The sequence below is a fragment of the Drosophila sulfurigaster genome, chromosome 2R, assembly GCF_023558435.1.
Source record: "Drosophila sulfurigaster albostrigata strain 15112-1811.04 chromosome 2R, ASM2355843v2, whole genome shotgun sequence".
Classification (NCBI taxonomy): Eukaryota; Metazoa; Arthropoda; class Insecta; order Diptera; family Drosophilidae; genus Drosophila; species Drosophila sulfurigaster.
In genome coordinates, this window is record NC_084882.1 from 27280530 (window position 1) to 27305127 (window position 24598).

Genomic DNA, 24598 nt, shown 5'->3' on the forward strand with positions numbered 1-24598 from the left:
TGGACTGAGAGATGAATGCAGTTTGTACCATACAACATTTATACACGGAGGATTACTTAATAGTGATTACAAATTGATCAAAATTGATTTGAATACTCAAATATTCGATTTATTTCGCAATCACTACTATTACTAGAACTGGGAAAACAATTGTCCGCAAGTGAGCTTGAAGAAGCTCTATTTTTTTAGTGACAGGGGTATACAATTCTTTTCCAGTAATAAAAAATAATGAGAGAATATTATAGTAACAAAATCCACCTACATATATATCGCGATTTACCAGCCCGTTGTTGTATTCGCCAAACGTCGCATGCGTCGTGTATTTCGATCCTGATCGCGTATCTTCTTCTCCATCTCGGCATCAGTTAGCGTCTCTAGGAATGGCGCCCAGGCGTCCGCATCACTTGGATTACGAAACGGTACATCGATAGTGGATAAAGGAGCCTCGCTGAATGCATAGGTGCGGCAATGCCACGATAACTGACCGCGTATGCTGTATGCGATCGCCGTCACAAATTCGCCGCCTAGTCCCAATTCAGCGCACAGCTTGATGGCAAACTCTTCAGGATTGTTGTTCTTCTCGGACATGTCCCACTCAACCTGATCGACCAGGGAGGTGTTGCCAACGTGAATATTAAGTTTGACAATGACACGCTGATCGCAGCTCTCCTCTAGAATTGGTGGATCGTTAGGAAACGCTTCGATTTGTTGGCGAATTGCTTGGGCAATTGCTGGAACAAATGGCAGGGGATTCAGGTCGAGATCATCACACAGGACCTCGGCAAACTGTTCGGGTGTTATCATGCTCTCATTCTTGTTCCATGTGAAAGTATCACGCAGTTTCTGTCCCTCCAGCTCCATGTCCAGGCGTATGGGAACCAGACATTCCTTTTGTGCTGCATTTTCCAGACTTGCCGTTGGATCTGTGTCGTCAAAACACATGGGAAACGTGCGCACCTTCTTGGTATGCACCCGGTTACGATTTATGGGTGTGGCCTGAGGCACTGCATCCAAATGACTTGAATTGGGCATCGTTGGAACGTATTGTGGTTGCTTCTTTGACTTGCTCTCACGCGGCACAGGTGTGTCGGATGTGTTCACCGAAACAGCGCGATATCTAAAAATGGCATATTGTACTTAATACAGTCACATGAAATGTTTACCGGGCGTAACTTACTTTTCGTCATTACCGGCCATAATGTCATCGACTTCGACAGCACGCAGCAACGACACTGAGCTCGCTAATATGTGTGAACTTAGCCCGGAGTCAGCCAAACGCTTGCGTTCCTCGTTGGAGAGCACAATTCGTGTCATCCCAGGATACTTCTTGTACAGGATGCCGCGAAAATGGCGCATATAATTGCCCACCTCGGAGCCCACATAATAATACTCGCCGCCCTCTTCCAGTTGGAATGCCACCGGCTTATCACCGTACGTCTGCAGCGCCATCTTCTCAGCTTACGTTGTTAACTTAAGCTCTACACTTTCCACACTTTTCACAATTGCTTTTCTTTTATCTATTTATTTTATCAGCCAATTTTTGCAGACAAATATTTTTTCATGCGAACGGAGACATGGCGTCGTTAAGGTGACAAGTAGTGTGACCGCAGCTGCAATTTAGAAAATATATTCATTTGCGTCAAAATATACCGATACGTAGTCGATTGTTAGCAAGGGTGGCAACATATACGGGAGTTGCAATCACGCGAAGTGGCAGCCTAAACACACACAAAAAAGTGGCAACACTGTAAGTCGTATGGTGCCGCAGAATTGTGATTGAGATATAGTTTGATTTAATTGAAGATGTCTTTAATACGCGGTTTTGCTGTTGCCATTACTATGGCCAAGCCCATGAATAGAACTGGCACAGGTATGAGTATCGAAATAAACCTACTTCATACATTAATCCCGATGTTTTGGCAGTTCAAACATGCCGTCACATCAAACGTTGGGTCTCTCCGACGTTACGTGAGCTCGCACACCGCGTACAGAAACTAGGACCCCAAAAAACCAGAGCCCCGTGCAGGCTTCATCGAATGGAATTACCGCTCTGAGCTGTTTGCTTTTGGCAAGCGTTTAAATGAGGAGTTCCAACTACCCCTGCTACAGACCGCATTTACAGAGCGCACATACGCGCATCAGGAACAGGAGCGACAACGGAAACTGGGTATTGCTGAGTCGGATTTGCATACAGCTGACAATGTTGAACTTGCTGCCAAGGGAGCACATATTGCCAAAGCCTATATTGACGCGTATGTTCAGCATTCGTTGCCCAAAGTGCCGGTGATTGGCCAAAAAAGCGATTACTTCATACCTGCTGAGCACGGAAACTTTAGCTCACGTCTCCACACATTTGGGCACCAAGGATTTAATCTTTGCCAGCGAGTACCCGCCCAGCAATGAAACGCTGGCGAATACACTGAATGCTGTGATTGGTGCCTTAGCGGATTCAAGTGGCGTGGAGCGCGCTTTTCTCTTTGTGCGCGATTTCATTTGCACGCAGCTTAATCAAAAGGATTTGCTGGATATATGGACACCAGAGCAACCACTGCAGTTGCTAGACGAAGTGTGTGCGCAGCGCAAGCTGGGTGAGCCAGAGCCCCGCCTGCTGGGCGATTGCGGCAAGAACACAGTGCTGTCCGCATTCCATGTGGGCATCTATTCCAATCGCCAACTGCTTGGCAAGGGATTCGGCGAAGATGTGAAGACAGCTACAGAGACAGCAGCAATCGACGCACTGCAAACCCTCTTCGATCTTCACGACAATCGACGTCCATTCGATTTCGGGATTCAACTGGAGACGAAACATGTGAGGCTAGAGGCGTAGATAATTTGAGAGATCAAATGAGATGTTCGTTAAATATATATTTTTAATTTGTCCTAAACACATGTACTTCCTGAATGATGAATATATTAACTTGGTTGAGTTGCAAATATGGCAAACTACGATAATAACAACTCTGCTAGTAAATCTGCTTAATCGCTGTCATCGCGTGTCGACGACGCTCCACCAACGGGTGGCGCATTAACATCGTCTGGTTTCGATTCCAGCGAAAAGGGCGGTATCTTGCAGTCGAAGGAGTAACCATCCTCACGTTCCAAACGGAAGGTACCCCACATATGACCACTGGGCGCCTGCAGGCTCACATGACTACTGTACTGGAACGCGGGCAATCGTGGACTGAGTATGGGCTCCTGGCCAACAACCCCGCGTCCACGCACCGTCTCCAAAGTGCCCGACAATGAGAAGATACGCCAATGTCGCTCACGCAGCTGAACGCTCAGCTCACCCAGATTCTCCAAGCGAATGCAGTAACGCCACTAAAAGGAAAGAAGAAACCATTTGTTAGGTGTATTTCTAGCAATCCTCTCCGGCTCTAACTCACCCAGTAGACGGAAGAGGCAGGCGTCTCGCGGCAACCCATATAGAAGGGTATGACGGTGATGCGAACATTCTCCGTGGTCTCCTTGTGAACATCGCTCATGTCCAGCCAAGGATGATTCTTCTCTTGCCACGCCTTGAGCGTTTCTTGGCTCACAAAAGGCGGCTCGGCGTCTGGCGTATGCGTCAAAAACTTGTCGAATAGTTCATGCTGCAACGGCTGCTTATCGTTGGACGAATAGGGCATGATGTCATCGTGCGCCACATAATCCAGTCCAGGTATAGCATACAGGCTGCGATTCGAATCCTGATTGCCCAGAAAAGTAACAGCCTCCGTTTGCGCGCGCTAAAAGGGAATTTATTTAGTTTCGTCAAGGAAATGATGAAGTCAACACTTACAATATGTGGACAGTCCCGGGTATCGATGAGCACCTGATAAAATGTCTGCGTTTTACCCTTAACCTCTTTGGCATCAACTGCGCTTGCTTTATTATTGTTGTTGTTGTTGCTTGTTATCGGAGTCGCGGTACCCACTTTGGTGGTACTCTGCTGTGCATCGGCAGCAGTGTTGGTGCTGGTGCTCGCTTGCCATGCTGCTGCTGAAGCTGCAGCATCTGCTTGAGGTGCTGCACTTGTTGTTGCCGTGCTATTGTCGCTGTGTCCAGCCTTAACTATAATGGATGAAGCCTCTGTGTTGGATGTTGCCGGTGTTGTTGTTGCTGCTGCTGTCACCGTTGTTGTCGTGGTTGTTGTCTGCCTGCTAGGATTGTGCAAGTCGCGGTCATAAACACGAGCCGTCCATGGGAACAGTATGACGCCCCGATAACCGAAGATGCGGTGCAGGAACAATTGTCCAGTATCATATTTACCCTCCTTGGCGTCCAATAGGCGACCAACCTCAGCAAGTCTGTAATCAAGTTGTTATTATGCAACATTTGTTTTTATTTTATTGTTTTGTGATAGCGTCGTCGCAGTGTCTGCTAGCAATATTACAACAAACAACGACAACTGACCCCACCACCATATCATCCGAGTGGGGGAACACTTACTTCGTTGAACTGGCGGCCTGCTTTTTAATGCTACGTTTCACCAATATATCACATTTATGCAGCAGTTGCCAACGCTTGTCCCATTTGAATACATGCAGTAATAAACCCATTAGTTGTCGTCAATCGCAGAGTGCAGCAGCCGCAGTTCGCCGTTCGTAGTTGTTGGCCTGAATCTGAATGAGAAATCTGGGAACAGCTTTTATGCAACTGATGAGGGGGGGGAGTATGTGCACCACTTGTCTTATTGTTATTGTATGCTTTATGAAGAATTTGTTAAAAGTGGGTACATGTGCTTTATTTAAAAAAAAAATTTTGTAATTTTATCAAGCTCCGATAATTTGAAAGAACATTGTTATTGTACAAATTTTTTGTTTTTATTTTTTTGAGTACGTTCTCAATACGATTTCTATGTTGCGCAGCAACCCTGCGCACAACTCTACTATCGATATACCAAATAAAGTGTAACCAAACCAGTTATTGGAAGTGGTCTATTTGGTATCTTTTGAATATTAAATAGTATATTTTGAAATGTCACTTGCGGTCACCCTGGTTGTCAGATCTTCTCTCTCTTTCGCCATTTGACAGATTTCCGGTACGTACGCGGATTTTATGCTATGCGAAGAAAAAATAAAAAAAATATACGTGAAAACTACAAGAATGTCAGAAAATTATTGTGGCAGTGCATTAATAGATATGTGTATTATGTTAAAACATAAATGTTGCGTTTCAATAAAGTGCCTACATTTCGATGTTTATGGCTGAAAGAAAAGTGCACCCACAAGTCTGACAATCAAAACAAATGTTAATGAGCCAATTGGTAGAAGTGACCTGTTGTAACTGAAATGCATTTCAATATATAATTGCAGTGAACTATGGCTGACACACAAGCTAAGCCCGCTGCTGCTGCGCCTAAGGCTGCAAAGGCACCCAAAGCGGCAAAGGCCGCCAAGGCCCCAAAGGCTGAGAAGGCCGCCGCTACCGAGACGAAAGTTTCTGCCAAGAAGTACAAACGTCACGGTCGTCTGTTTGCCAAGGCTGTCTTCACTGGCTACAAGCGCGGTCTGAGGAACCAGCACGAGAATCACGCCATCCTTAAGGTAAGTTTCCACAACACACATTACTCGTTGATCTTGTTGATTCTTATAAAACTATCAACATAATATTTACAGATTGAGGGCGCTCGTCGCAAGGAGCATGGCGAGTTCTACGTTGGCAAGCGTTGTGTGTATGTCTACAAGGCACAGACCAAGAAGTGCGTGCCCCAGCACCCAGAGCGCAAGACCCGTGTCCGTGCAGTGTGGGGCAAGGTTACCCGCATCCACGGCAACACTGGCTCTGTGCGTGCCCGCTTCAACAGGAATTTGCCCGGTCATGCCATGGGACACCGCATTCGCATTGTAAGTATTGCAATAGAGATAACAATGTGCTTCATTCAACGTATTAATGGTGAATAATATATTTCAGATGCTGTACCCATCAAGGATTTAAGTTAATAATTAACTTTAAATGACCTGCAAAAGATCCGTTTACATCATAATAAATGAAACAATTTAAATTTAATTACAAGTATACTTGGAATTTTAAACGCATTTCTTTCAATTACTCTGACATGTTGCTATGGTGATTTAGTGGATAATAGTAAAAACGTGGAAAATGGAAATCAAATACCAAATGCACTTAAAATTAAGTGGTTTATCAATAACGTAAATATAGTAGTGTCATTTTAATTACTACTATTGCATTGTGAAAAAGCTCTAGTTGGGAGGATGCGGCTCAAAAATATGAAGTTCATAACTTTGGGTTTAATATTCATTGTATACGGTTTGCACATAAATTGCATATATGTAGGATCGTTTGTTTATAATGATCAAATCATGTAGCTGAATTTAATATTGTATCAATTAATAGCAGTCTTCTAGTTTCAAAAAAGGGGCCTTGTTTCCGTAAATGTGGTTTATATTTTAATTTGTCTTAAAAGGTTTTTTTTTTTAATTTAAAACCAAAATCAAATTTAGACAAGTGCTGGACAACAGCTAAATCAAAATAAAACCCAACACTTATTTACACAATGGTAGTGTGACCATTTCTCCAATTCATATTTGAATGCAGCCCAAACGGTTACCGATACACTTCTCCATCTTACGTAAACGCAAAGCGTTACGTAGTGAATATTGTAGGCATTCGCGTGCTTGGCATCTTCGGTTACACTGTCGTAGACCATTTTAAATAAACCGTTCATTGGCGAAGGTGGCGTCGGTTTTCGCAGTGAAAAATTTCCATTAAACAAAAGAGCGCTGCAAACAAAGCGAAAAAGTGTACTTTACAAATAAGTAAATCAAGGTATGTATAAAACGCACAATCGTTATGCACAGTTAAATTAAGGAGACCGCAGTGATAACTTGTTGCATGTGCACTATAAAATCGATTAAGTTGCGGAAGCAAACCTAATCATCATCTTATGCTTTTCACTTGTGTATTGGTGTCATGGAATTTTGAGGCTAACCAAACTCTGTATCTGTTTCTTCATGATGATGATGATGAAGGGCTGTGGCAGAGGGAAAGGTGTGATTGATTGAGTGAAGTGCAGCTGCTTTAAATGTGTTGTATTTAGCACAGCTGCCAAAGCGCCATATGCTTTGCTGCTGCATACTGAAGTGAAACATAAAAATATCACACTTTTCCGACCAACACTGTCGCACCCTGCTCCCCGCTCCTTTCTAGGCTCTAGTGTGGCCATGTTTCTTTTTTGTTTTTGCATTATTCTCGTGTGTGCCTCTTTTTTTTAGTCTCGACTGCAGGCTGCCCAACTTAATAATCGCATGCGCTGGCTAAAAACTAGCTAAAGGCGGTTTCAACCGGCGGCGTTCGTTAAAGGCATATACTTATATGTACATACATGTTGTGCATATATGTACATATGTATAAGTATTAGTAGTTTTGTGGAAATGACGCCGCCGTTGTTTCGGGTCACTTTTGAATTTGAATGCGCTAAAAATGTTTTCGTCCGTTTGCGTTATAATAATGGTAAAATAAATATAGGTTGGCCGCCACTGGTTAAACTTGATTTTGCTTGGCACTCATGTATTGTACACTCATCTAACGTGACCCATGGCCAAACGACGTCGTTTGCTTTTAATTTATGTCTTGCCATATTTATTTTGCTTGCCTCACATTCGGTTAACGCAGTCGGTATCTTGTCATTTAGGCAATAATCTTTAAATAATAAAACAATCGGTAACCAGAGCGCGTTAGACAGGGAGGGAGAGAGTAAGAAAGAGAGCGCGAAACGGGAATCGAAGCCGACAATTCAAGTTATATCCAGATTGCTCATTACTCATAATTTCTAAAAAAAGCGAGTGCTTTTCACACATACAGACGCAGGTAATGTTCACAATAATTGCATTAGTGTGTGTTAGCTGTAAGCAACTTAGGGCCGCTCGACGTGACCGATACAACAACAATAATGGCGAATAAAAAGTCTACCATTAGTCAGTTATTGTTGTTGACGCATGTGTTTGTCTTTCACACACATACATTGATTTGTATCTATGTGCTCTGTTTAGCTTGGAAAATGTTTAGCAAGCAAAAAGCATGAAGAGTTAGTTGCTCGCTTAGAGATCTTTGACTCTTGTTGTGTGTATTATCGGTCATTCACTTTGCTTTGTTTTACGCAAAAGCAAACAAACACACACACACACATACAATGTCAACTACATACCTCAACATAATTGTGTTTGTGTGTGCTTTGGCATCCCATGGGGAGACTTTCGCCTCCCACAAAGCATGACGCATCATTTTCTCGCAGATGTCATCGCGTCTTTCTTCCTCTCTCTCTCGCTCTCTTTACACCCAAGCACCAACCCCACTTTGACCTCATTCCTCCTCCACAAACAGCAGCACAACATAAAACTGAAGCACTCGAAAACTTTATTATGTATGTTTTGTATACAATATTAAAAAAAATTGCAATAATAATTTTGAGTGTTTATTTGAATATTTAAATTTTAAATTTTAAATGTATATAATTTCAAATAAAATCGCAACTTGCAAAATAAATAGAATATTAAAGCAAAGCTGATAGCAGTTACAGCTTAGGGGTGAATAGAAAGACTATTATTAATGGTCCACGACTATTATTATGCTATATTATTGTATAGTATAGCTATGTTTTTGTGCAGCGTACAATATAAAATTGTACAAAAAATGAGAAAGTGTGCGAATGGCGGCGACAGAGCCGCAATTATAGTTAAAAAGAACGCAGTGCTCAAAAATAGAGATAATGTTTGTATGTGTATAAGTATACATGTATGTATGTATATACTTCTATGCCTGTCTTGTCTATATATGTATGTATGTGTGAAAAGTGAACAGCCGAATCGCGAATGGTTGTGAGGGGCAAACAGAGCGAGAGGGGAGCTCCCGCTGTTGGTGCAAATGTTTTCCATTCTGCTTGCTGCTCTTTTTGTTGCTGTTGTTGTGTCTGACTCTGTTTTCGGTTCTTCGTTGTCCGCGTTCTGCCTGCTGCCATTTTTCATCGTGGCTCAGTTTGCTGACGTTCGTCACAGTCGCCGCTTCATTCATTGTTGGCCACTTTTTTTCTTTAGTTGTAAGTGGCGTGACCATTTTCATACCGCACATTACAGTGTGTCACGAAAGTCTATTTTCATATGCATATGCAATTATTTTAAAAAATGATTTGAACACGCTTTTCTCTATTAAAGTGTACTTACGATTCATTTTCTCCCTCTTTTGCAGTTTATAAGCAACTACAATGACTTCCACCGAACTGAAAATTGGCCTCAACACCAGCTCTCGTCCCTCCAGCCGCGTCCTGAAGCCTCCAGGTGGCGGACACACCAACATCTTCTCGGAACCCGAAGTCGCCGTGAATGCCCCGCGTCCCAAATACAATCAACAGAACTCTTCCAATCTGAATGCCTGCATGGGTTCCACGGATGCCAATCAGGTGGTGGAGAAGCTGCGGGATGAGGTAGCTGCCGCCCCAAAGGAGGAACAAAAGCCTGCAGCTAGCCAGCCCAAAGAGAGCAGCAATGGCAACAAAGGAGCGTCAGATCAGGCGCGTGGTCGTGTTCCTCCCGGCGGTTACTCATCGGGTGGCTTCTGGTAGACGAAGCAGGATGGGAGGATGGATGGATGGGGTAGCTGTAGTTGTGTGGCTGCCACACGCATTTAATGACACTCTCACACAAACAAACACACACTCACATACACACACAAGCCAAGACATCCTCAACACCATTAAATACATTTATAAATATAAATCGCTTAAACTATTACATATATATACAATATTTAGCCTATACAACATTCATATTCATATTCCAAAATTGGCTACAAAATGTTCAAACCGTTGAAAACAAAAGTTGATAATGAATGCGAATTAATTATCCAATTTTATTGCTGACATTCATTGACTATATACTATATTCGCCTTTTTTCTGCTCTCTTTCTGATTTTTGCATTTGATTTATGATTTTTGTGTTTCTATTCTATGCATAACTATTTTATAAAACGTCTAACGCAATTGTTTAAACATTAAGTGCGATTCCGCCCTAATAAAACATACAAATTAAAAAACGAAAACGTATTTAACAAATTTACCATTCACATTTTGAATCTGTACTTAAATGTCCAATCCAAACTTGTAACAATGGTCTGTAAAATTTGTCTAAAATTATTTTCTAATTACGTAAGTGTATTGCGACAAAATAAATTTAACATTTAATACAAAGAACAATACTGTCTTTTTTATTCCACATGAAATTCGTTCGTAGAATAATTAAAAGTCGTTTCTTGGATGTCTTGTACCAAAAAAGGTATAAACTTTAATTGGCGATCAAATTGCAGCGATCGATACACGCACGATCTTAGATCAAAAAGATTTGTGCGTAAATGAAATTATGAATTATTGAGATATTTTGAGTTCTTAGTTACGATATTTTAAGTCTATCATTTATTACACCTGAATTAATAATTATCGTGACGATTATGTCAAATTATATTTACGAATAAATACATCAATCTGTATTATTTTTAGTTTGGATATCTTAGAAACTAGAGGGGCGGTGGAGCGGGCGTTACATCAAAAAACATTTAACAACTCGCTATTTAATGCGTTCGCTACGCTCCATCCAAACAGCATTTTTTTTGTGTTTTACATAATTTATGTGAAAATTAATTATTAGAAGGTAAAGAAATTATGACTAAAAGCTGTTTCTCTTCTCTGCTCTCAAGTCGTTTGTTTCGTTGAATTATTTCTTGGTTCCGCGTCGTTAAAGCTGAACCCGTAATAAGTCCATATTTGTTGTTTGTTTGTTTGTTGTTGTTGTTAGGCTAAATTCAAACTATAGCTAATAATTAGACTAATTTCATGTCATTAATGTATGAGTCCAATTCGGCATCGAGTTCCTCGGCAGTTGGTGGAGCTTTTCGTTCACGACGCTGTCCGCCTGCTCCGCCAGCTCCAGGTGCAGGTTTGCCACCAGCTGGACGCTTAAAACTGCCACGACGAGGTGCGCCGCCAGCTTGGCCACCTAAAATGAAATGGGTGACATTCAGTAAATGGGTCGATTTGTTTAAATGATTACTACATACCACCACGCTTGAATTGTGGCCCTGAACCGACGCGACGCTTCACATCATCGGCGGGAAGGGGACGCGTGAGAGCTGCAACATCAGAGACGGCAAGTTGTATGGTCATGGGGCGACCATCCAATGGCACTCCATGGTATTGCTTGATGGCCTTCAGAGCATCGGATCTACGCTCAAAGATGACATCAGCAGTGCCTGGCAAAAGTAAATAATAAATGAATATAAAGAGCATTATATACAATTGGTTACACATACCCAATGAGCGACCAGAACGATCGTAATGCACGGCTGCCTTCTTCATGGGTCCGAAGTCATTGAAGAGCTCCTTGATGTCCGTATTTGAGACGCCATAGTCCAAATTACCAACAATCAACCGTGTTGGGCCAGCACTGCTTCCAGCAGCGCCTCCATTTCGCTTTGGACCATCGTACATATCATGCTTCCAAGCGCTGTTCACATCGCCCTAGAGGGGGGGTAGTATTAGGTAGAAGGTTTTTGTTGGTTGGTTGATTCGATTCGATTCGATCGGATTGGGATTATGTAGAGTAGCCAGCAGTTGTTGTTATCCTAGCCATATTATCTCAGATAGAGAGGACGCGCCATCGAAGAAGAACAGTGCAGAAAACCACTAAATATGTATGTATGTATATCGATTGATTGATTGCCACTGTTTTGTTATGATTATTTTTGGGCAAGCGGCACACCACAAGAAAAATAACAATTGAACGTGTCTTATATGTAGTATATATGAACGGGGAATACAAAGAAAAACAAACGAAACGCGAAATCCCCTGAAGTGCTGTAAAATATATATGTATTCAAAAAGAGTTCTATATATGTTCGACGACGAATTTTTTTAGAGTTTGTTTGTATCGATCGATCGGTCTTTCTCTGCTGCGGCTGCTGCTTCATTCCATCCTTAAAAACAACCCAACATGTGTGTTAAAAGCATTGTTATTGTTTGTTTTTTAAGTAGAATTTCGCCAAACCGCCATTTTGCAGCTTGCGTATGTATGCGTTTGCACATGGTAAAAGTAACGGTACAGGTACCGTTTATTCTGCGTATGGTCGCCATTTTTAATTTTCCGTGTTGTGATATTTGCTATTTTCACATTTTGCGCTTCGCATCTGTTTTTATTCGCAAGAAAGCGGGGAGTTTCCAACTTGTTTTGGGGGCTGTCCTTTTCATATTTTCAATGTATATTGCATGGATATAATTAATGCTGCTTTCTCTGCTGCCTCTACATGACACAACGTTATGTTTCAATTACCCGTGCGAGCCGAGGCTTCTGAATAACACCGCCACCGCCGGCGCCACCACGACGACCTTTGAGCACGCCACCGGCGCCGCTGGCTGGTGCCGGTTTACGTGGGGATCCGCCGCCACGACGTGGCCCAGCGCCGGCAGCAAATCGCTGCTGGCCGCCTGAGCGACGTGCTCCGCCTGGTCCACCGCGGGTGCTGCCCTGCGGTTTCTTCTGTGTACGCGTCGACTTAATGATATCATCCAAACTCATTTCAATTTTATCCACCATTTTTGCGGTTGCTTTGTTTATTATTTGTAATTTCCAAGTGCTAAATATAACGCGTAAGTTGCAATCAACTCTTTTAAATGAAAACTCGCGTTGTTAATGTTGGATTTATTGTTAGGAAGCGCGTGCAAATTTCGCCAATTGCTGAAAAAACGACGCACGAGAATGAAAATTGTAGAAACAAAATCAAAGATGGCTGACTTCAATGAAAAAAAGTGTTGCTCAACGTTTTGAACCTAACGATAAATTGACGTCTACCAATCGAACTATCGACTTTTGTTTTGGTACAAATATACTGAACAGCATATCAAACAGTGTGGTCGTAAGTAGTAAGAGCACTTTTAAATTCCACCTGCGGTCACACTGAAATTACTAGCGTTATTGCCATAACTGACAAGAAAAAAGTAAATAAAAATAAAAAAAAACTAATAACATTCCGCAAAACGCCAAAAGATGTTCATTGTGGCAATAACTGGTGGCATTGCTACAGGCAAAAGTACTGTGAGCAAGGTCTTTGAGCGCCATGGCATCCCAATCATCGATGCCGACAAAATTGCTAGAGAGAGTAAGTGCACTTTTGAGGATGTTCTAATTAAATTTAATTAACATACTTATGTACAATGTACAATATATTTGACGCCCCTATAACAGTTGTGGAACCAGGTCAACCATGCTGGCAAAAGATTCGATCAGCTTTTGGCGAAGAAGTGCTCTTGCCAAGCAAGGAAATCAATCGAGCTGTTTTGGGGCGTTTAATCTTTGAAAATAAGGAGCTGCGTGGAAAGCTTAATCAAATCACACATCCTACAATACATCGCACTATATTTTGGCGTGTCTTCAAACATTTCATGTCTGGCCGCGCCTACATAGTGCTCGACTTGCCACTGTTATTTGAAACTGGTATCTTAATGGATTTCATACACAAAATTGTCACGGTGTCCTGGTAAGTTTTATACAAACATTAGTATGTTTTTATTGTATACATTTTATTTTAATAGTGACTCGGATAAACAACTAGAACGACTGTTGGCACGTAATGAACTTTCGGAGCCCGAAGCACGTAATCGCATCGACTCGCAAATGCCGTTAGAGCAAAAATGCGAAAAGTCACATTTTGTGGTCGACAATAATGGTAGCATCGATGACACTGAAAAGGCAGCGATGCTCATTTTTAATATGATGCAGGAAAGCAATAAGCATTGGTATAATCGTGCCTTTATCCTGGGCTCCATTCTCATTGTGTGCTTTGCCATCTACTTTGTGTGCAAAACCTTTGAATTGTGGCCCATGTCCAAGGTGCTTTAAGGCGTTCCTTGCAAGCCTCTGTCTCTGTGTGTGTCATTAACGTGTCTTATTTATTTAACTTTTGTATTTTATGTTTATGAATTCCATACCAAATATGTTTTTACGCACACCTGCAACAATTTAGCCAATAAATTATACAATTGCAAAAAGGGCTAATTTAAGTTTCTTGTTTGTTTATCTGGCTTCTCTTATGGTAATCATTTTAATTATGTTCAGAATTCGATGGACACGATGCGTTTCCTTTAACAACTTTAACCTAATTACATTGTATGTATGGACATACATACTACATATCGAGAATGATCTATATTACGCAGAGTTGAACTTAACATAAATATAGTGTGGATGGGAGCGTAGCGAGCAATCTTCATTTACAAGCACATTAAATCACTATTGACCTGGTCGACAATTCGTGGGGGCTTCGCCAAGCAGCGTCGCCGTTTGTGCGCAGAAATTGATAAAAGTTTGCAGAGTAATTTTAGTGACAGCTTTGGTGACGTTATGATTCAGTTGTATGGGGTCCTGGACGACCATCGGTTTGCGAATCTGCAACGTTGTCTCTGGATTCTGCTTAGCATAATCCAAGTACCTAAATACAAATAAGGATTATTATGAAAATTCACTATAAACACAAAAAAATAGATATTTACTTTTGTGGCATGCGTCTTTCCAATTTCGTTATGGCTACACCACTTGTACCCAAGTAAGGACAAACTGCGAAACGCTCGTAATTAAACGTTGCATAGTATTTAAAAAATTCTCTCATATACTCCTTTATCATCGGTACGGTAACCTGAACCTGATGGATCTTCAAGTCACTGAGTGACTTTTGAGCAAAGTTGGCAACCCATGCTGTTGATAAAAATACAATGCATTTATAGGGGAAGTACACAATTAACATTTTTGCAGCACTTACGTCCCACGAACTGTTTGGCATTGTTTGAGTTGTCGTTCTGAAGCGTCGCAATCGATGGCAACAGCTGGTTGAGCTGCAAAAAGTATGTGACCATCAATGCCATGCTATAAGTTGTGATTTGTTCGGATAATTTGCAACGCTCCAACCAGGTCTTCACATAGATGCACATGTATTGAACTAGAATTGAAAGATGCATGGTTAGCGCTGCAATCAAATTGCAATATGAATTAATTTACCCAGTGGCTGCACTTCGAACAAGTATTTGAGCAAGTTGGTGTTACAATAGCCCAAGCTATTTAGGCAAATATCACACTCAATTCCAGAGGACAAGTGACAGGTCTTTATGATTGGCACACGCGCCTGTTCAATAACCTGTTGGACAAAATAAAAGCTTAACTAAAGATCAATCGGACGAGATACTATGCCTTACATTAATGATGCGCCATTTGTTGCTCGCTACGAAGAGTTCACGCATTACTCGCAGCTTGAGAAGAGTCGCCTTGGAGGCACGATGCTCGAAGATGTGGAAATTGTTGCCTGCATAGTGAATTGTAATTAAAATACATACACCTGATGGATTTTTAATATATACTCACCAATATCCACAAATACATCCAAATCCGAGGAGCAGCTGCCAATTCCCGTAATCCTGGAGCCAAATTTATATATGCGAATAGGCTCATCGGCAAAACCGGGCGCAATCAATTCGCATAGATCGCGATCGATATTATCGTACTCAGGCAATACTTTCAGCTTATCCGCCACTTGGTATTTCTCCTTAAACATGTTTGTTATATCCGCCGTGACCATGGATTTCGCTTCTGCAAATAAAACACTAAAGCTTAGTATACTTCAGCAGTAGATAATGTGTTGGTTGTTCTTACTCTTAGGCAATTGTACGGTGGTCTTTGCATTACGAGCTTCTACATTAGCCACTTTCTTTTCTTGCTTGGTCGGCGCCGCTGCTTTCGGGGGATTTACAACCTTTGCATTTACATTTTGATTGGAATTAGGTGGATTAGGATTTGGATTTGGATGCTGTTCGGCCAAATGTGCTACAGCCTTGGCAATTGTGGTGCCTACAATGCGATTTGTGCACGCTGAGCAGCTAAAAGTACGTTTGATTTTGTTCAACTCCTTTGGAGGCACAAATGCAACGCCTTCATCTGGTGTTGCTGATGTTGATGATGATGTTGCTGATGATGATGTTGCCGCTGCTGATGATGTTGGTGCTTCCTCTTGCTCGTTAGGAACTGGTTGCGTCGATTTAGGCACTATGTATGTGGGATTCTTGTCCAAATACTTTTCAATACCCACCACAATGCGATTTAATAAACGAGTCAAATGTGGATCCAATTGAGCTTCACTCTGACGAGTCGCCCAATCCAGCGTTTCCAAGAAATAGTTGGCTTCCATGGTCAACGGATTTAGCTAAAAGACAGCATTGTAATTAAATTTGTTGTGCCGCCAAAGCAATATTATTTACGTATAACAATTGTTTATTCTCCGCCATTGTGTTGTGCTTTTTATTCTTTTTGCTGGTTTTCGCGGTAACTGTGATGACAACAGGGGGGCGAATGTCCCTCTACAAAACAAAACGAAAGTCGAAGTGATTAGTAAGAGCACAAATTGTGAACTGCTTTGTGAATTGTTCAAAACATTTAGAACACAGTTTCTCGAGTGGAACAAAGGGGAAGACGCTTTTTTAACCACAGCAGCAGCTGATTAGCTGCCAGAGTTGACACCAAACCAAAACCGCTAGCTTGCCGGTTGCGATGCAACGACAATCTTTAAAGCGTGTGTGTCTGTGTACCATAAACACCCTCACACATACACCTATGTATGTATATAGTACATAATATTTATAAATATGTACAGATGTCATTTATTTTTTATTTGTTTGACTTGTTAATGTAACTATTAAGTCAAAAGCTGATGCAACTTTTCTGAAGTCAACTGGTGTTTGGCAAATTTTGGCAACCCAACACGCTGCAATGTTTCGCTCTGGTGAAATCAACTTACACTCGATCCCGCTTCACTTGTGTTCCTCGTAATTCCCTCGTAAAACAATCTCTCGGCATTGTTATATTCGGCCTTATCATACCAAAATGTGTCAACGTCCTCAATTCTCATGTTTTCGCTTATTTGTTTGCAAGACGAAACGTAATATAAACAGCACGTTCTAAAAACGCGAGTGATTTTCGGCCAGACAAAATACACTAATGTGAGCTTGTTTGTTAACTAGGGTTGTCAGCATCTGAAAATTTATATTTCCAAATGGCGGGTTGTCCGATTTAAAGCACAAGGCGATAAAAAACAAAAGTTAGGAAAGAGGATTTGGAAAGTATTTATAGCACTTGATTTGTATAATTTTAATTAGAGATTATGTCGTCCCATTTTAAGATTAAATTATACATTAAATGCATTAAATAAGAAGATACATAGATTGAAGTGTTTTAAAAATACAAACTATAAAGACTTCTCAAATTGTTCAAAAGGGGATTTGTGGAAATAGACTGCAATAATCATAGATCGCTAGTTTTGGTTTAAACTTACATTTATTTTTTATTCACAGTCGACGCAAGTACCTATTGCCATTTAGTTACATTTCATATGTTAAATTTTATTTTATACACCTTGCTATTCCAATGCTAAAAGAAAACTACGAAAATATTTTTTTTCTTTTCATCATTTATAAAAATATAAAAGACACATTGAGGTTTATCCAATACCAAAAACTTCGAAGTAATGCTTATATTAATAACATGAAACTGTTAAGGAACGCGGCACTTGCGGAAAAGTGGCAACCTTTTCGAGTAGGCTTTGTCATAAACATCGATATGTCAAATTCAACAACGATACTAGTTATCGAGCATCAAAGCAGTTGTACTCACTCACACAAGTAAACAGTTCCGTTTCCGAGACTATAAATATCAGTCGCAGTGAAAATTTTCATCATACGTTTGTGAAGCCTCATAGCCGGTAATTCGAACGTAAAATCTCTCCGAGATCGACCAGCAACTGCTCTACAGATTTTCTGTGAATTTTTCTTGTGTGTGAAAAATAAAATAAAAAAAATCTCAATATGGTAAGTTTTATTCAATTTACTGTTTAGAAAATTAAATTCATTTTGTGTTTGTACAAATGTTATGCGGGCAAATCAAACACGACAAAATAAAAAAAAACTCAAGATGGCGGCGTCACATTTTTAAGCAATGTGATGACGTCATGTAAAAGTTTTAATTGTTAAAAAGAAAAAGATTTGTGGTAAAACGAATTTTTCCATTTTTCGGGAAGTTTTTCCCTGAAGTCGATGCCGAGAAATATTCTTTCATAAATTTCGTTTCCATGTTTAAATTCTTGGGTGTGGCTAAATCGATATCGATTTTTCTTTGCAACGGTAAATTAATCGAGCATTCGCTTTTCTTTTTTTCCATTACAGCGTGAGTGTATCTCTATCCACGTTGGCCAGGCTGGTGTCCAGATCGGTAATGCCTGCTGGGAATTGTACTGCTTGGAGCACGGTATCCAGCCTGATGGTCAGATGCCCTCTGACAAGACCGTCGGCGGTGGCGATGACTCATTCAACACCTTCTTCAGCGAGACTGGTGCCGGCAAGCATGTGCCCCGTGCCGTCTTCGTGGATCTGGAGCCCACAGTCGTGGATGAGGTCCGCACTGGCACCTACCGTCAGCTGTTCCATCCCGAACAGTTGATCACAGGCAAGGAAGATGCCGCCAACAACTACGCTCGTGGCCACTACACCATTGGCAAGGAAATCGTTGATCTGGTTTTGGATCGTATTCGCAAGTTGGCCGATCAGTGCACTGGTCTCCAGGGTTTCCTCATCTTCCACTCGTTCGGTGGCGGTACCGGCTCTGGTTTCACCTCCCTGTTGATGGAGCGTCTGTCTGTGGATTATGGCAAGAAGTCCAAGCTGGAATTCGCCATCTACCCAGCACCCCAGGTCTCCACTGCTGTGGTTGAGCCCTACAACTCCATCCTGACCACGCACACAACTCTGGAGCACTCCGACTGCGCCTTCATGGTCGACAACGAGGCTATCTATGATATCTGCCGTCGCAACTTGGATATCGAGCGTCCCACATACACCAACCTGAATCGTCTGATTGGCCAGATTGTGTCTTCGATCACCGCCTCTCTGCGTTTCGATGGTGCCCTCAATGTGGATCTGACTGAATTCCAGACCAACTTGGTGCCCTACCCCCGTATCCATTTCCCTCTGGTTACCTACGCTCCCGTCATCTCAGCCGAGAAGGCCTACCACGAGCAGCTCTCCGTTGCCGAGATCACCAACGCTTGCTTCGAGCCAGCCAACCAGATGGTGAAGTGCGATCCTCGTCACGGCAAGTACATGGCCTGCTGCATGTTGTACCGTGGTGATGTGGTGCCCAAGGATGTGAATGCCGCTATTGCCACCATCAAGACTAAGCGTACCATTCAGTTCGTGGACTGGTGTCCAACTGGTTTCAAGGTTGGCATCAACTACCAGCCACCCACTGTGGTGCCCGGTGGTGATTTGGCCAAGGTTCAGCGTGCCGTGTGCATGTTGTCCAACACCACGGCTATTGCCGAGGCCTGGGCTCGTCTGGATCATAAGTTCGATCTTATGTACGCCAAGCGTGCTTTCGTCCACTGGTATGTGGGTGAGGGTATGGAGGAAGGCGAGTTCTCTGAGGCTCGTGAGGATTTGGCTGCTCTGGAGAAGGATTACGAGGAGGTCGGCATGGACTCTGGCGATGGTGAGGGTGAGGGTGCTGAGGAGTATTAAGCACTCACTCCACAAATGCAATACGCATGCAAGACAAGCGTCATTGGTGGGCGTGGCATCCGAGGCACACGTCGAAACCAATGCTTACGCTTCGTCCCAAAAAACATATAACAAGAGAAAATTCGCAAATGAAAAACACTGGGAGTAAAATATGGTAAAACCAAAAGTATTTTATTGCTAAAGACGAAGACAGTAACAAAAAAAGAAAAAAAAATGTCTTAAATTGTTGTTCCCGAATAAAAAATACAGCGTTTGTCAGTGTTTGTCAGCAAAAAACTCGATTGCCTTTTTCTTTTCCCAAGCTTTTCCAGCCAAGAGTTCAATGAACGCACAAAAAAAGAAGCTAATTGCGTTGTCGACGTGGCCAGATGGCCAAAAGGGGAAAGCGAAGAGAATGTCTCGCGCTCTATTAATAGCAGATGTAGTTGTAGTTGTTGTGCGAAGAGCCGCTTTCTACTCTACTCTATTTTCCGCTGCAATGAATGGCACGAGACGAGACTGTACTTGGCTTGCATGCAACCTAAATATAAACACAGAGATGGTACGACGCCCCATAGAGAGTGCATGCCTAGTTATCGATTTAATGGGATGACTCACGCTGCAGCATAACTCAAGCCACTAGAAGTGAGTGAGTGGGGGGGCAATTCAAAATCAGGCGATGACTTCATTTCTGTATATTTGTGTGCGTGTGAAGTAATCGCCGGCTGCCGTCGTATCTGGAACCTCGCCTTTTAAGTACATTTATATATGGTACATACGTTCATACAAACATGTAGATGTGTATGTACATATGTGTGTGTGAGCTCAGTCAACCATTTAAGGGGGTTGCTAGTTCGCACTAAGAAATTGAAGCCTAGGTAAACCGGCTTGTTTGGGTAAATTCGAGAAACAGGCAAACAGCTGCTGCTATTAAATTTCCACAATTTCAGCAGAAACGCACAGGAAATGCAGAAAAGCCGTACAGATGGCTTCTTCTTGAATGCATGAATATACAAAAATGCATACATACAAATATGCCTACACGTAGATCTATGTATACATACACACTTATTTATAAATGTATGCAAGTAGAGGTTATGTTCGTCAATTCATGTACAATACATTCATACATATAATTGTTTGTTTGTATGTAAATTTGTTTTCTTTGCCAAATTAAGGTTTAAATTTTGAAACTCATATAAGTAAACATTTAAAAAAATGTCTTTATATTTACATGGCAACCTAAGCTGTAAATCATTAGGTAAGGCTTGTTTTAACTATAGTTACTAGCAGCTGGCTTTATAATACATTGATTTTTGAAAGCAGTTTCAATGGAGTGCAAGAAACAAAACCCACATCTTACTATTTTTTGTATGTGTGTAGATGTGCATTTGCATGTGTATTGAGTGAATCAAGTTCACCTCAAAAAGCAATGATGACGACAACCCAAGCAAAGCAAGCCGGCTCTATAAAAGTGCTGTAGGCGGTTGAGTGGGACGTCAGTTAAAATTGATTTTACTTCCCATGAGTCTGACGATACATTTTGTGCCGTGATTTCACATTGCAGAATGTTGTTTGTTTGATCAATGAAGCGTAGTAAATAAATTTCAACAAATGTTCATATCTATCTATGCATGTATGTATGTGCATATGTAAATTCATATCTATATATGTACATTCTTCTAGACTTGTATGTACATCATACACGTATACGTATATGCACAAACACATGCATGTGTAGTAATGAGTACTTTTGCACAGAAATATCGATAGTTCCGATCACACTTAGACCATCGGCTGTCGCAAACAATTTTGAATTAAGTGGCAGCACTGTTACCTGCCGCCATTCAATTTCAAATGTATTTTAAAATTTAACATGGCCATGTTAAATGAGACATATATATTATTATCACGTCAATGACTTTTTGGAGAATCTCGTTTTTCTCGCCGTGTTCTATAGATTCAAAAGAATTAAATTATACTAACTCTGGCTAGTTTCGAATAATTGATTTGCTCATATGGGCTATGAATTAACTGCTACAAACACACACACAAATTGATAAGGATATTAAATTTGAACATTTTTAATATAATAGCTACGAAGTAATACCGAGACAATCATGTCGAAAAGCAAGGAGACTGGTATTGGTACAGATCCAGCGTGTAACAAAAATTATCATCTGGACAAGAGCGAAAAAGTTGCACTCAAAGATCTGCTGCAGAAGCGTCTGCATGAGTGCGGTTGGTACAAAGACGTCGAGGAAAAGATTCGTAATACGCTTCAAGAACGCGGCTTGTCTAACATTACTCATGATCAGCTTTCAGCGGAGATTATTCCACAGGTAAAGTTCTGTGTTATTTATATGATATTGTTCAGTAAAAGTATTTTCATTAAAATTAGGCACGTGCTCTGGTACCCGAAGAAGTTCGCAAGGAGATGACAATGCGCGTGCGTGAAGCTTTGGAGTCGCCGTTGCCCACCATCGGGAATGGCAAAACATAATTTTAACAGCACTGGCAACGTTCGTTTTATAACACTGAACAAATTAAATAATTCAAATGTTCTGCAAATGCTCCAAAGATATATAAATATTAAAGACAACATAAGTTTAAATTCTAGCACATTTTCTTGTGGTTTTTTATTAACTCGTAATTAAGTAGATATAGTATATACATGCTTAACGCCTGCTAATGCTAATTATGAATTGCGCCATTAGTTGTGTACAAATGTAATAAATAAACAACTTAATCATAATATATTCGATTACTATGTTAATATATGTATGTATGTATATGTAAGTGTGTGTATTACAACTGTTATCGATACGATTGGCTAAACGAAAATAAAATATACAATAAAATTGAGGGAGCTTTAGGAACGTGGTTGTTGTTTTGTTTTGTGGTTGGCTGCTGTGTGTGAGAAGAATTAGGCTACAAATTATAGATCTAATGGGTCTAATTGCATTACGTTTTTTTATGTTTGTTTGTTTGTTTGTTACTTATTCAATAGCGAGTCAATTGAAAAGTCTTTGAATTTGGCGTTGGAATCATCAATAAATAGCTGCGTTAGCTGTTGTTGTTCTTGTTGCTCCTGTTGCTGTCCGGTTGCTAATGTTGTTGTTGCGGTTGTTGCTGGCAGCATTTTCATCAGTTTGTTGCGTGGTTTGCGAAGAAATTTCGTATTGATTTGAAATTTTTGTGGCTTGCTGTTACTAAATTGTATTTGTGGAGTAATTGTTGTTGTTGCAGTAGCTGCTTTCGCTGTGGATGTCGTCGCTGTTATTGTTGATGTTGTTGTTGTGGAAGTGGTGCGAAAGTTTTGACGCCAGTTTCTCAGCTCTGTGCTGGCTGAACTGTACTCTTTGGACTCTGTTAATGTGGCAACTGTTCCCAATGCTGCTGTTGTCACCGTTGCTGTTCTCACTGCTGAGCCGGCAAAGGCGTTAGTCCCAAAGCATTTGAGAAAGTTTTGCACATGTATTAAACTGTCATTCTCATCCTTATGACGTCGCTGTCGCTGTTTATCTTCATTCTCATCTTCGGCCTCATAGTCCACCGAAGAGTGTTGTGGCGAAGACGATGAAAACGTTGAAGAACTGCTGCTGCTGCTACTGAGCTGTTCCGAGTAAAATAAATATTAGTTTTATTTTAAAACTGGTTACTCATCACTAAACTTACATCGTCTTCGTCATTATCGCGCAGCTGCTGAAAGCTAATTGCTGTCTGCTTAAGCTTATTGTATGTGTGTGACTGGGATTTGTTGTTGCTGCTGCTGTTGCCGTTGCTATTGCCTTGGCGACCACGTCTGGCCAAGATTGAGGACTTCTTGATGTGCTGCTTTGTTTGCTGTTGTTGCTCGCGGTATGACTTTCAGCTAGATTTGGTTAGGTTATCGTCGCGCCTTAGTTGGGACTGTAAAGAGCATAACAGTATGTTAATTAGAAGACTGTCTTTAACATGGGAACGGTTTGGTTAGTTGGTAATAGTTTTTCGTATCTTTCAGCGCTGGCACACAAAAAACAACAAACAATTTTGCATATGTGTATTGGTAAGTTTATGTATGTATGTTTTTTTTTTTTTTTGGCATTTCTCAAATGGCAATGAATAATTTTTGGATGATATACAGGCGGTTGCATTTTGGAGCAAAAACAAAGCACATGAACAATTTCGAATTGCAATTAAGTTGATGAGAAGGGTGGGCGTTGTTTGGTGGGCGGCATAAAATCAAAAGTGATACGAATGTATGGAGAGAGAGTGAGTGTGAGAGAGAGAGAGAATGAACAACACTCATTGATTGGCGCTAACTTGCACACACATACACATGCAGCCACACGCACACGCACACACTACCTGGTGATGCGTGTTGTAAAGCGCATGATGCGCTGCGTAGGAAGAGGTGGAGGAGCTACTCAAAGCTACATCATCAACGTGAACGCCGCCGCCGCCGTTGCCGGCAATGCCGCCCACACCCCCAGCCAATTGAGCTGGTATGCTAGGATGATGATGGTGCAGCGGGTGGTGCGGATTCACAACATTCGTTATCGTATTCGTATGCGTATTCGTTATCGCATTCATATTGGTTATCGTTATCGGTACTGGTACTGGTATCGGTAACGGGTGCGCGTGGTGTTGCAAACTGCCTGATGTGGTTGTTGTTGTTGTCAATGTTGCTCTTGCTGCTGTGGTTGTGGTTGTTATTGTTGTTGTTGTTGCAGCAACCGCTGTAGCTGACCCACCTCGTCCAATAGCCGCAGCGCCACCGCCCATGCTCACGCCCATCACTGTATGCGCTGCATGATGCAAATGCTGCGGCTGCTGTTGTTGTTGTTGCTGTTGCTGCTGCTGCGATTGCAAATACGATGCGTGCTGTTGTTGATGCGTGTGCAAGTTGTTGCTGCTGGCACTGTTAGCGTTAACATTGCCAAGGCTGTTGCTGTTAGTGTTGTTGTTGTTGTTGTTGCTGCTACTGCTGCTGTTACCGGCGCTGTTATACGCATGGGAAGCGGGCACATGCCTAATAAGTGGGAAGAG

General features: G+C 41.5%; 11 protein-coding genes across 12 annotated transcripts in view; 6 read left to right on the forward strand and 5 right to left on the reverse strand.

The window, feature by feature from the left end:
• Positions 1 to 87: 87 nt before the first annotated feature.
• On the reverse strand, positions 88 to 1606 carry LOC133839114 (SWI/SNF-related matrix-associated actin-dependent regulator of chromatin subfamily B member 1). Its single transcript, XM_062270457.1, has 2 exons — positions 1178 to 1606; positions 88 to 1117 (listed from the first exon to the last, which is right to left on the reverse strand). The coding sequence occupies exons 1-2, from the start codon at positions 1447 to 1449 to the stop codon at positions 277 to 279; spliced, it is 1113 nt and encodes a 370-aa protein (XP_062126441.1). The 5' UTR covers positions 1450 to 1606; the 3' UTR covers positions 88 to 276.
• A 233-nt stretch (positions 1607 to 1839) lies between these two features.
• LOC133836776 (large ribosomal subunit protein mL44) lies at positions 1840 to 3560 on the forward strand. The gene is given in 4 exon segments (XM_062267364.1): positions 1840 to 1870; positions 1924 to 2006; positions 2008 to 2292; positions 2294 to 3560. Coding segments are annotated over 4 exon segments (933 nt in total). The 3' UTR covers positions 2828 to 3560.
• LOC133839113 (polymerase delta-interacting protein 2) lies at positions 2846 to 4770 on the reverse strand. Its single transcript, XM_062270456.1, has 4 exons — positions 4432 to 4770; positions 3782 to 4289; positions 3387 to 3728; positions 2846 to 3321 (listed from the first exon to the last, which is right to left on the reverse strand). The coding sequence occupies exons 1-4, from the start codon at positions 4539 to 4541 to the stop codon at positions 2977 to 2979; spliced, it is 1305 nt and encodes a 434-aa protein (XP_062126440.1). The 5' UTR covers positions 4542 to 4770; the 3' UTR covers positions 2846 to 2976.
• A 120-nt stretch (positions 4771 to 4890) lies between these two features.
• On the forward strand, positions 4891 to 5991 carry LOC133839121 (large ribosomal subunit protein eL33). The gene is made up of 4 exons (XM_062270464.1): positions 4891 to 5023; positions 5298 to 5528; positions 5601 to 5828; positions 5896 to 5991. The coding sequence occupies exons 2-4, from the start codon at positions 5304 to 5306 to the stop codon at positions 5917 to 5919; spliced, it is 477 nt and encodes a 158-aa protein (XP_062126448.1). The 5' UTR covers positions 4891 to 5023; positions 5298 to 5303; the 3' UTR covers positions 5920 to 5991.
• A 3195-nt stretch (positions 5992 to 9186) lies between these two features.
• Positions 9187 to 12766, reverse strand: LOC133839118 (THO complex subunit 4). Its single transcript, XM_062270461.1, has 4 exons — positions 12315 to 12766; positions 11299 to 11506; positions 11047 to 11238; positions 9187 to 10985 (listed from the first exon to the last, which is right to left on the reverse strand). Exons 1-4 carry the CDS (start codon positions 12576 to 12578, stop codon positions 10810 to 10812), a joined length of 840 nt encoding a protein of 279 aa, XP_062126445.1. The 5' UTR covers positions 12579 to 12766; the 3' UTR covers positions 9187 to 10809.
• LOC133839122 (uncharacterized) lies at positions 9203 to 10526 on the forward strand. Its single transcript, XM_062270465.1, has one exon. It carries the CDS (start codon positions 9203 to 9205, stop codon positions 9557 to 9559), a length of 357 nt encoding a protein of 118 aa, XP_062126449.1. The 3' UTR covers positions 9560 to 10526.
• Positions 12767 to 12902: 136 nt separating the features above from the next.
• Positions 12903 to 14031, forward strand: LOC133839119 (dephospho-CoA kinase). Its single transcript, XM_062270462.1, has 3 exons — positions 12903 to 13140; positions 13227 to 13518; positions 13574 to 14031. The coding sequence occupies exons 1-3, from the start codon at positions 13029 to 13031 to the stop codon at positions 13878 to 13880; spliced, it is 711 nt and encodes a 236-aa protein (XP_062126446.1). The 5' UTR covers positions 12903 to 13028; the 3' UTR covers positions 13881 to 14031.
• LOC133839108 (terminal uridylyltransferase Tailor) lies at positions 13833 to 17466 on the reverse strand. Of its 2 annotated transcripts, none has more exons than XM_062270450.1 (9): positions 17353 to 17466; positions 16283 to 16381; positions 15681 to 16227; positions 15393 to 15617; positions 15227 to 15333; positions 15033 to 15168; positions 14797 to 14973; positions 14531 to 14732; positions 13833 to 14469 (listed from the first exon to the last, which is right to left on the reverse strand). In XM_062270450.1, exons 2-9 carry the CDS (start codon positions 16307 to 16309, stop codon positions 14271 to 14273), a joined length of 1620 nt encoding a protein of 539 aa, XP_062126434.1. In that variant the 5' UTR covers positions 16310 to 16381; positions 17353 to 17466; the 3' UTR covers positions 13833 to 14270. The 2 variants fall into 2 exon arrangements, with proteins under 2 accessions (XP_062126434.1, XP_062126433.1); XM_062270449.1 differs by lacking the exon at positions 17353 to 17466 and adding an exon at positions 16819 to 17042.
• A 246-nt stretch (positions 17467 to 17712) lies between these two features.
• Positions 17713 to 19780, forward strand: LOC133839111 (tubulin alpha-1 chain). Its single transcript, XM_062270453.1, has 2 exons — positions 17713 to 17884; positions 18239 to 19780. The coding sequence occupies exons 1-2, from the start codon at positions 17882 to 17884 to the stop codon at positions 19586 to 19588; spliced, it is 1353 nt and encodes a 450-aa protein (XP_062126437.1). The 5' UTR covers positions 17713 to 17881; the 3' UTR covers positions 19589 to 19780.
• Positions 19781 to 21522: 1742 nt separating this feature from the next.
• On the forward strand, positions 21523 to 22191 carry LOC133839123 (enhancer of yellow 2b transcription factor). Its single transcript, XM_062270466.1, has 2 exons — positions 21523 to 21909; positions 21969 to 22191. The coding sequence occupies exons 1-2, from the start codon at positions 21688 to 21690 to the stop codon at positions 22068 to 22070; spliced, it is 324 nt and encodes a 107-aa protein (XP_062126450.1). The 5' UTR covers positions 21523 to 21687; the 3' UTR covers positions 22071 to 22191.
• A 256-nt stretch (positions 22192 to 22447) lies between these two features.
• The window catches only part of LOC133839107 (protein AF-10), a 31703-nt gene continuing 29552 nt past the window's right edge, over positions 22448 to 24598 (reverse strand). The window contains exons 7-9 of the transcript XR_009894053.1: positions 23918 to 24581; positions 23246 to 23479; positions 22448 to 23183 (exon numbers count right to left, since the gene is read on the reverse strand). The gene's annotated coding sequence lies outside the window, so the exon portion shown is untranslated. The remainder of the gene's footprint in view (positions 23184 to 23245; positions 23480 to 23917; positions 24582 to 24598) is intronic.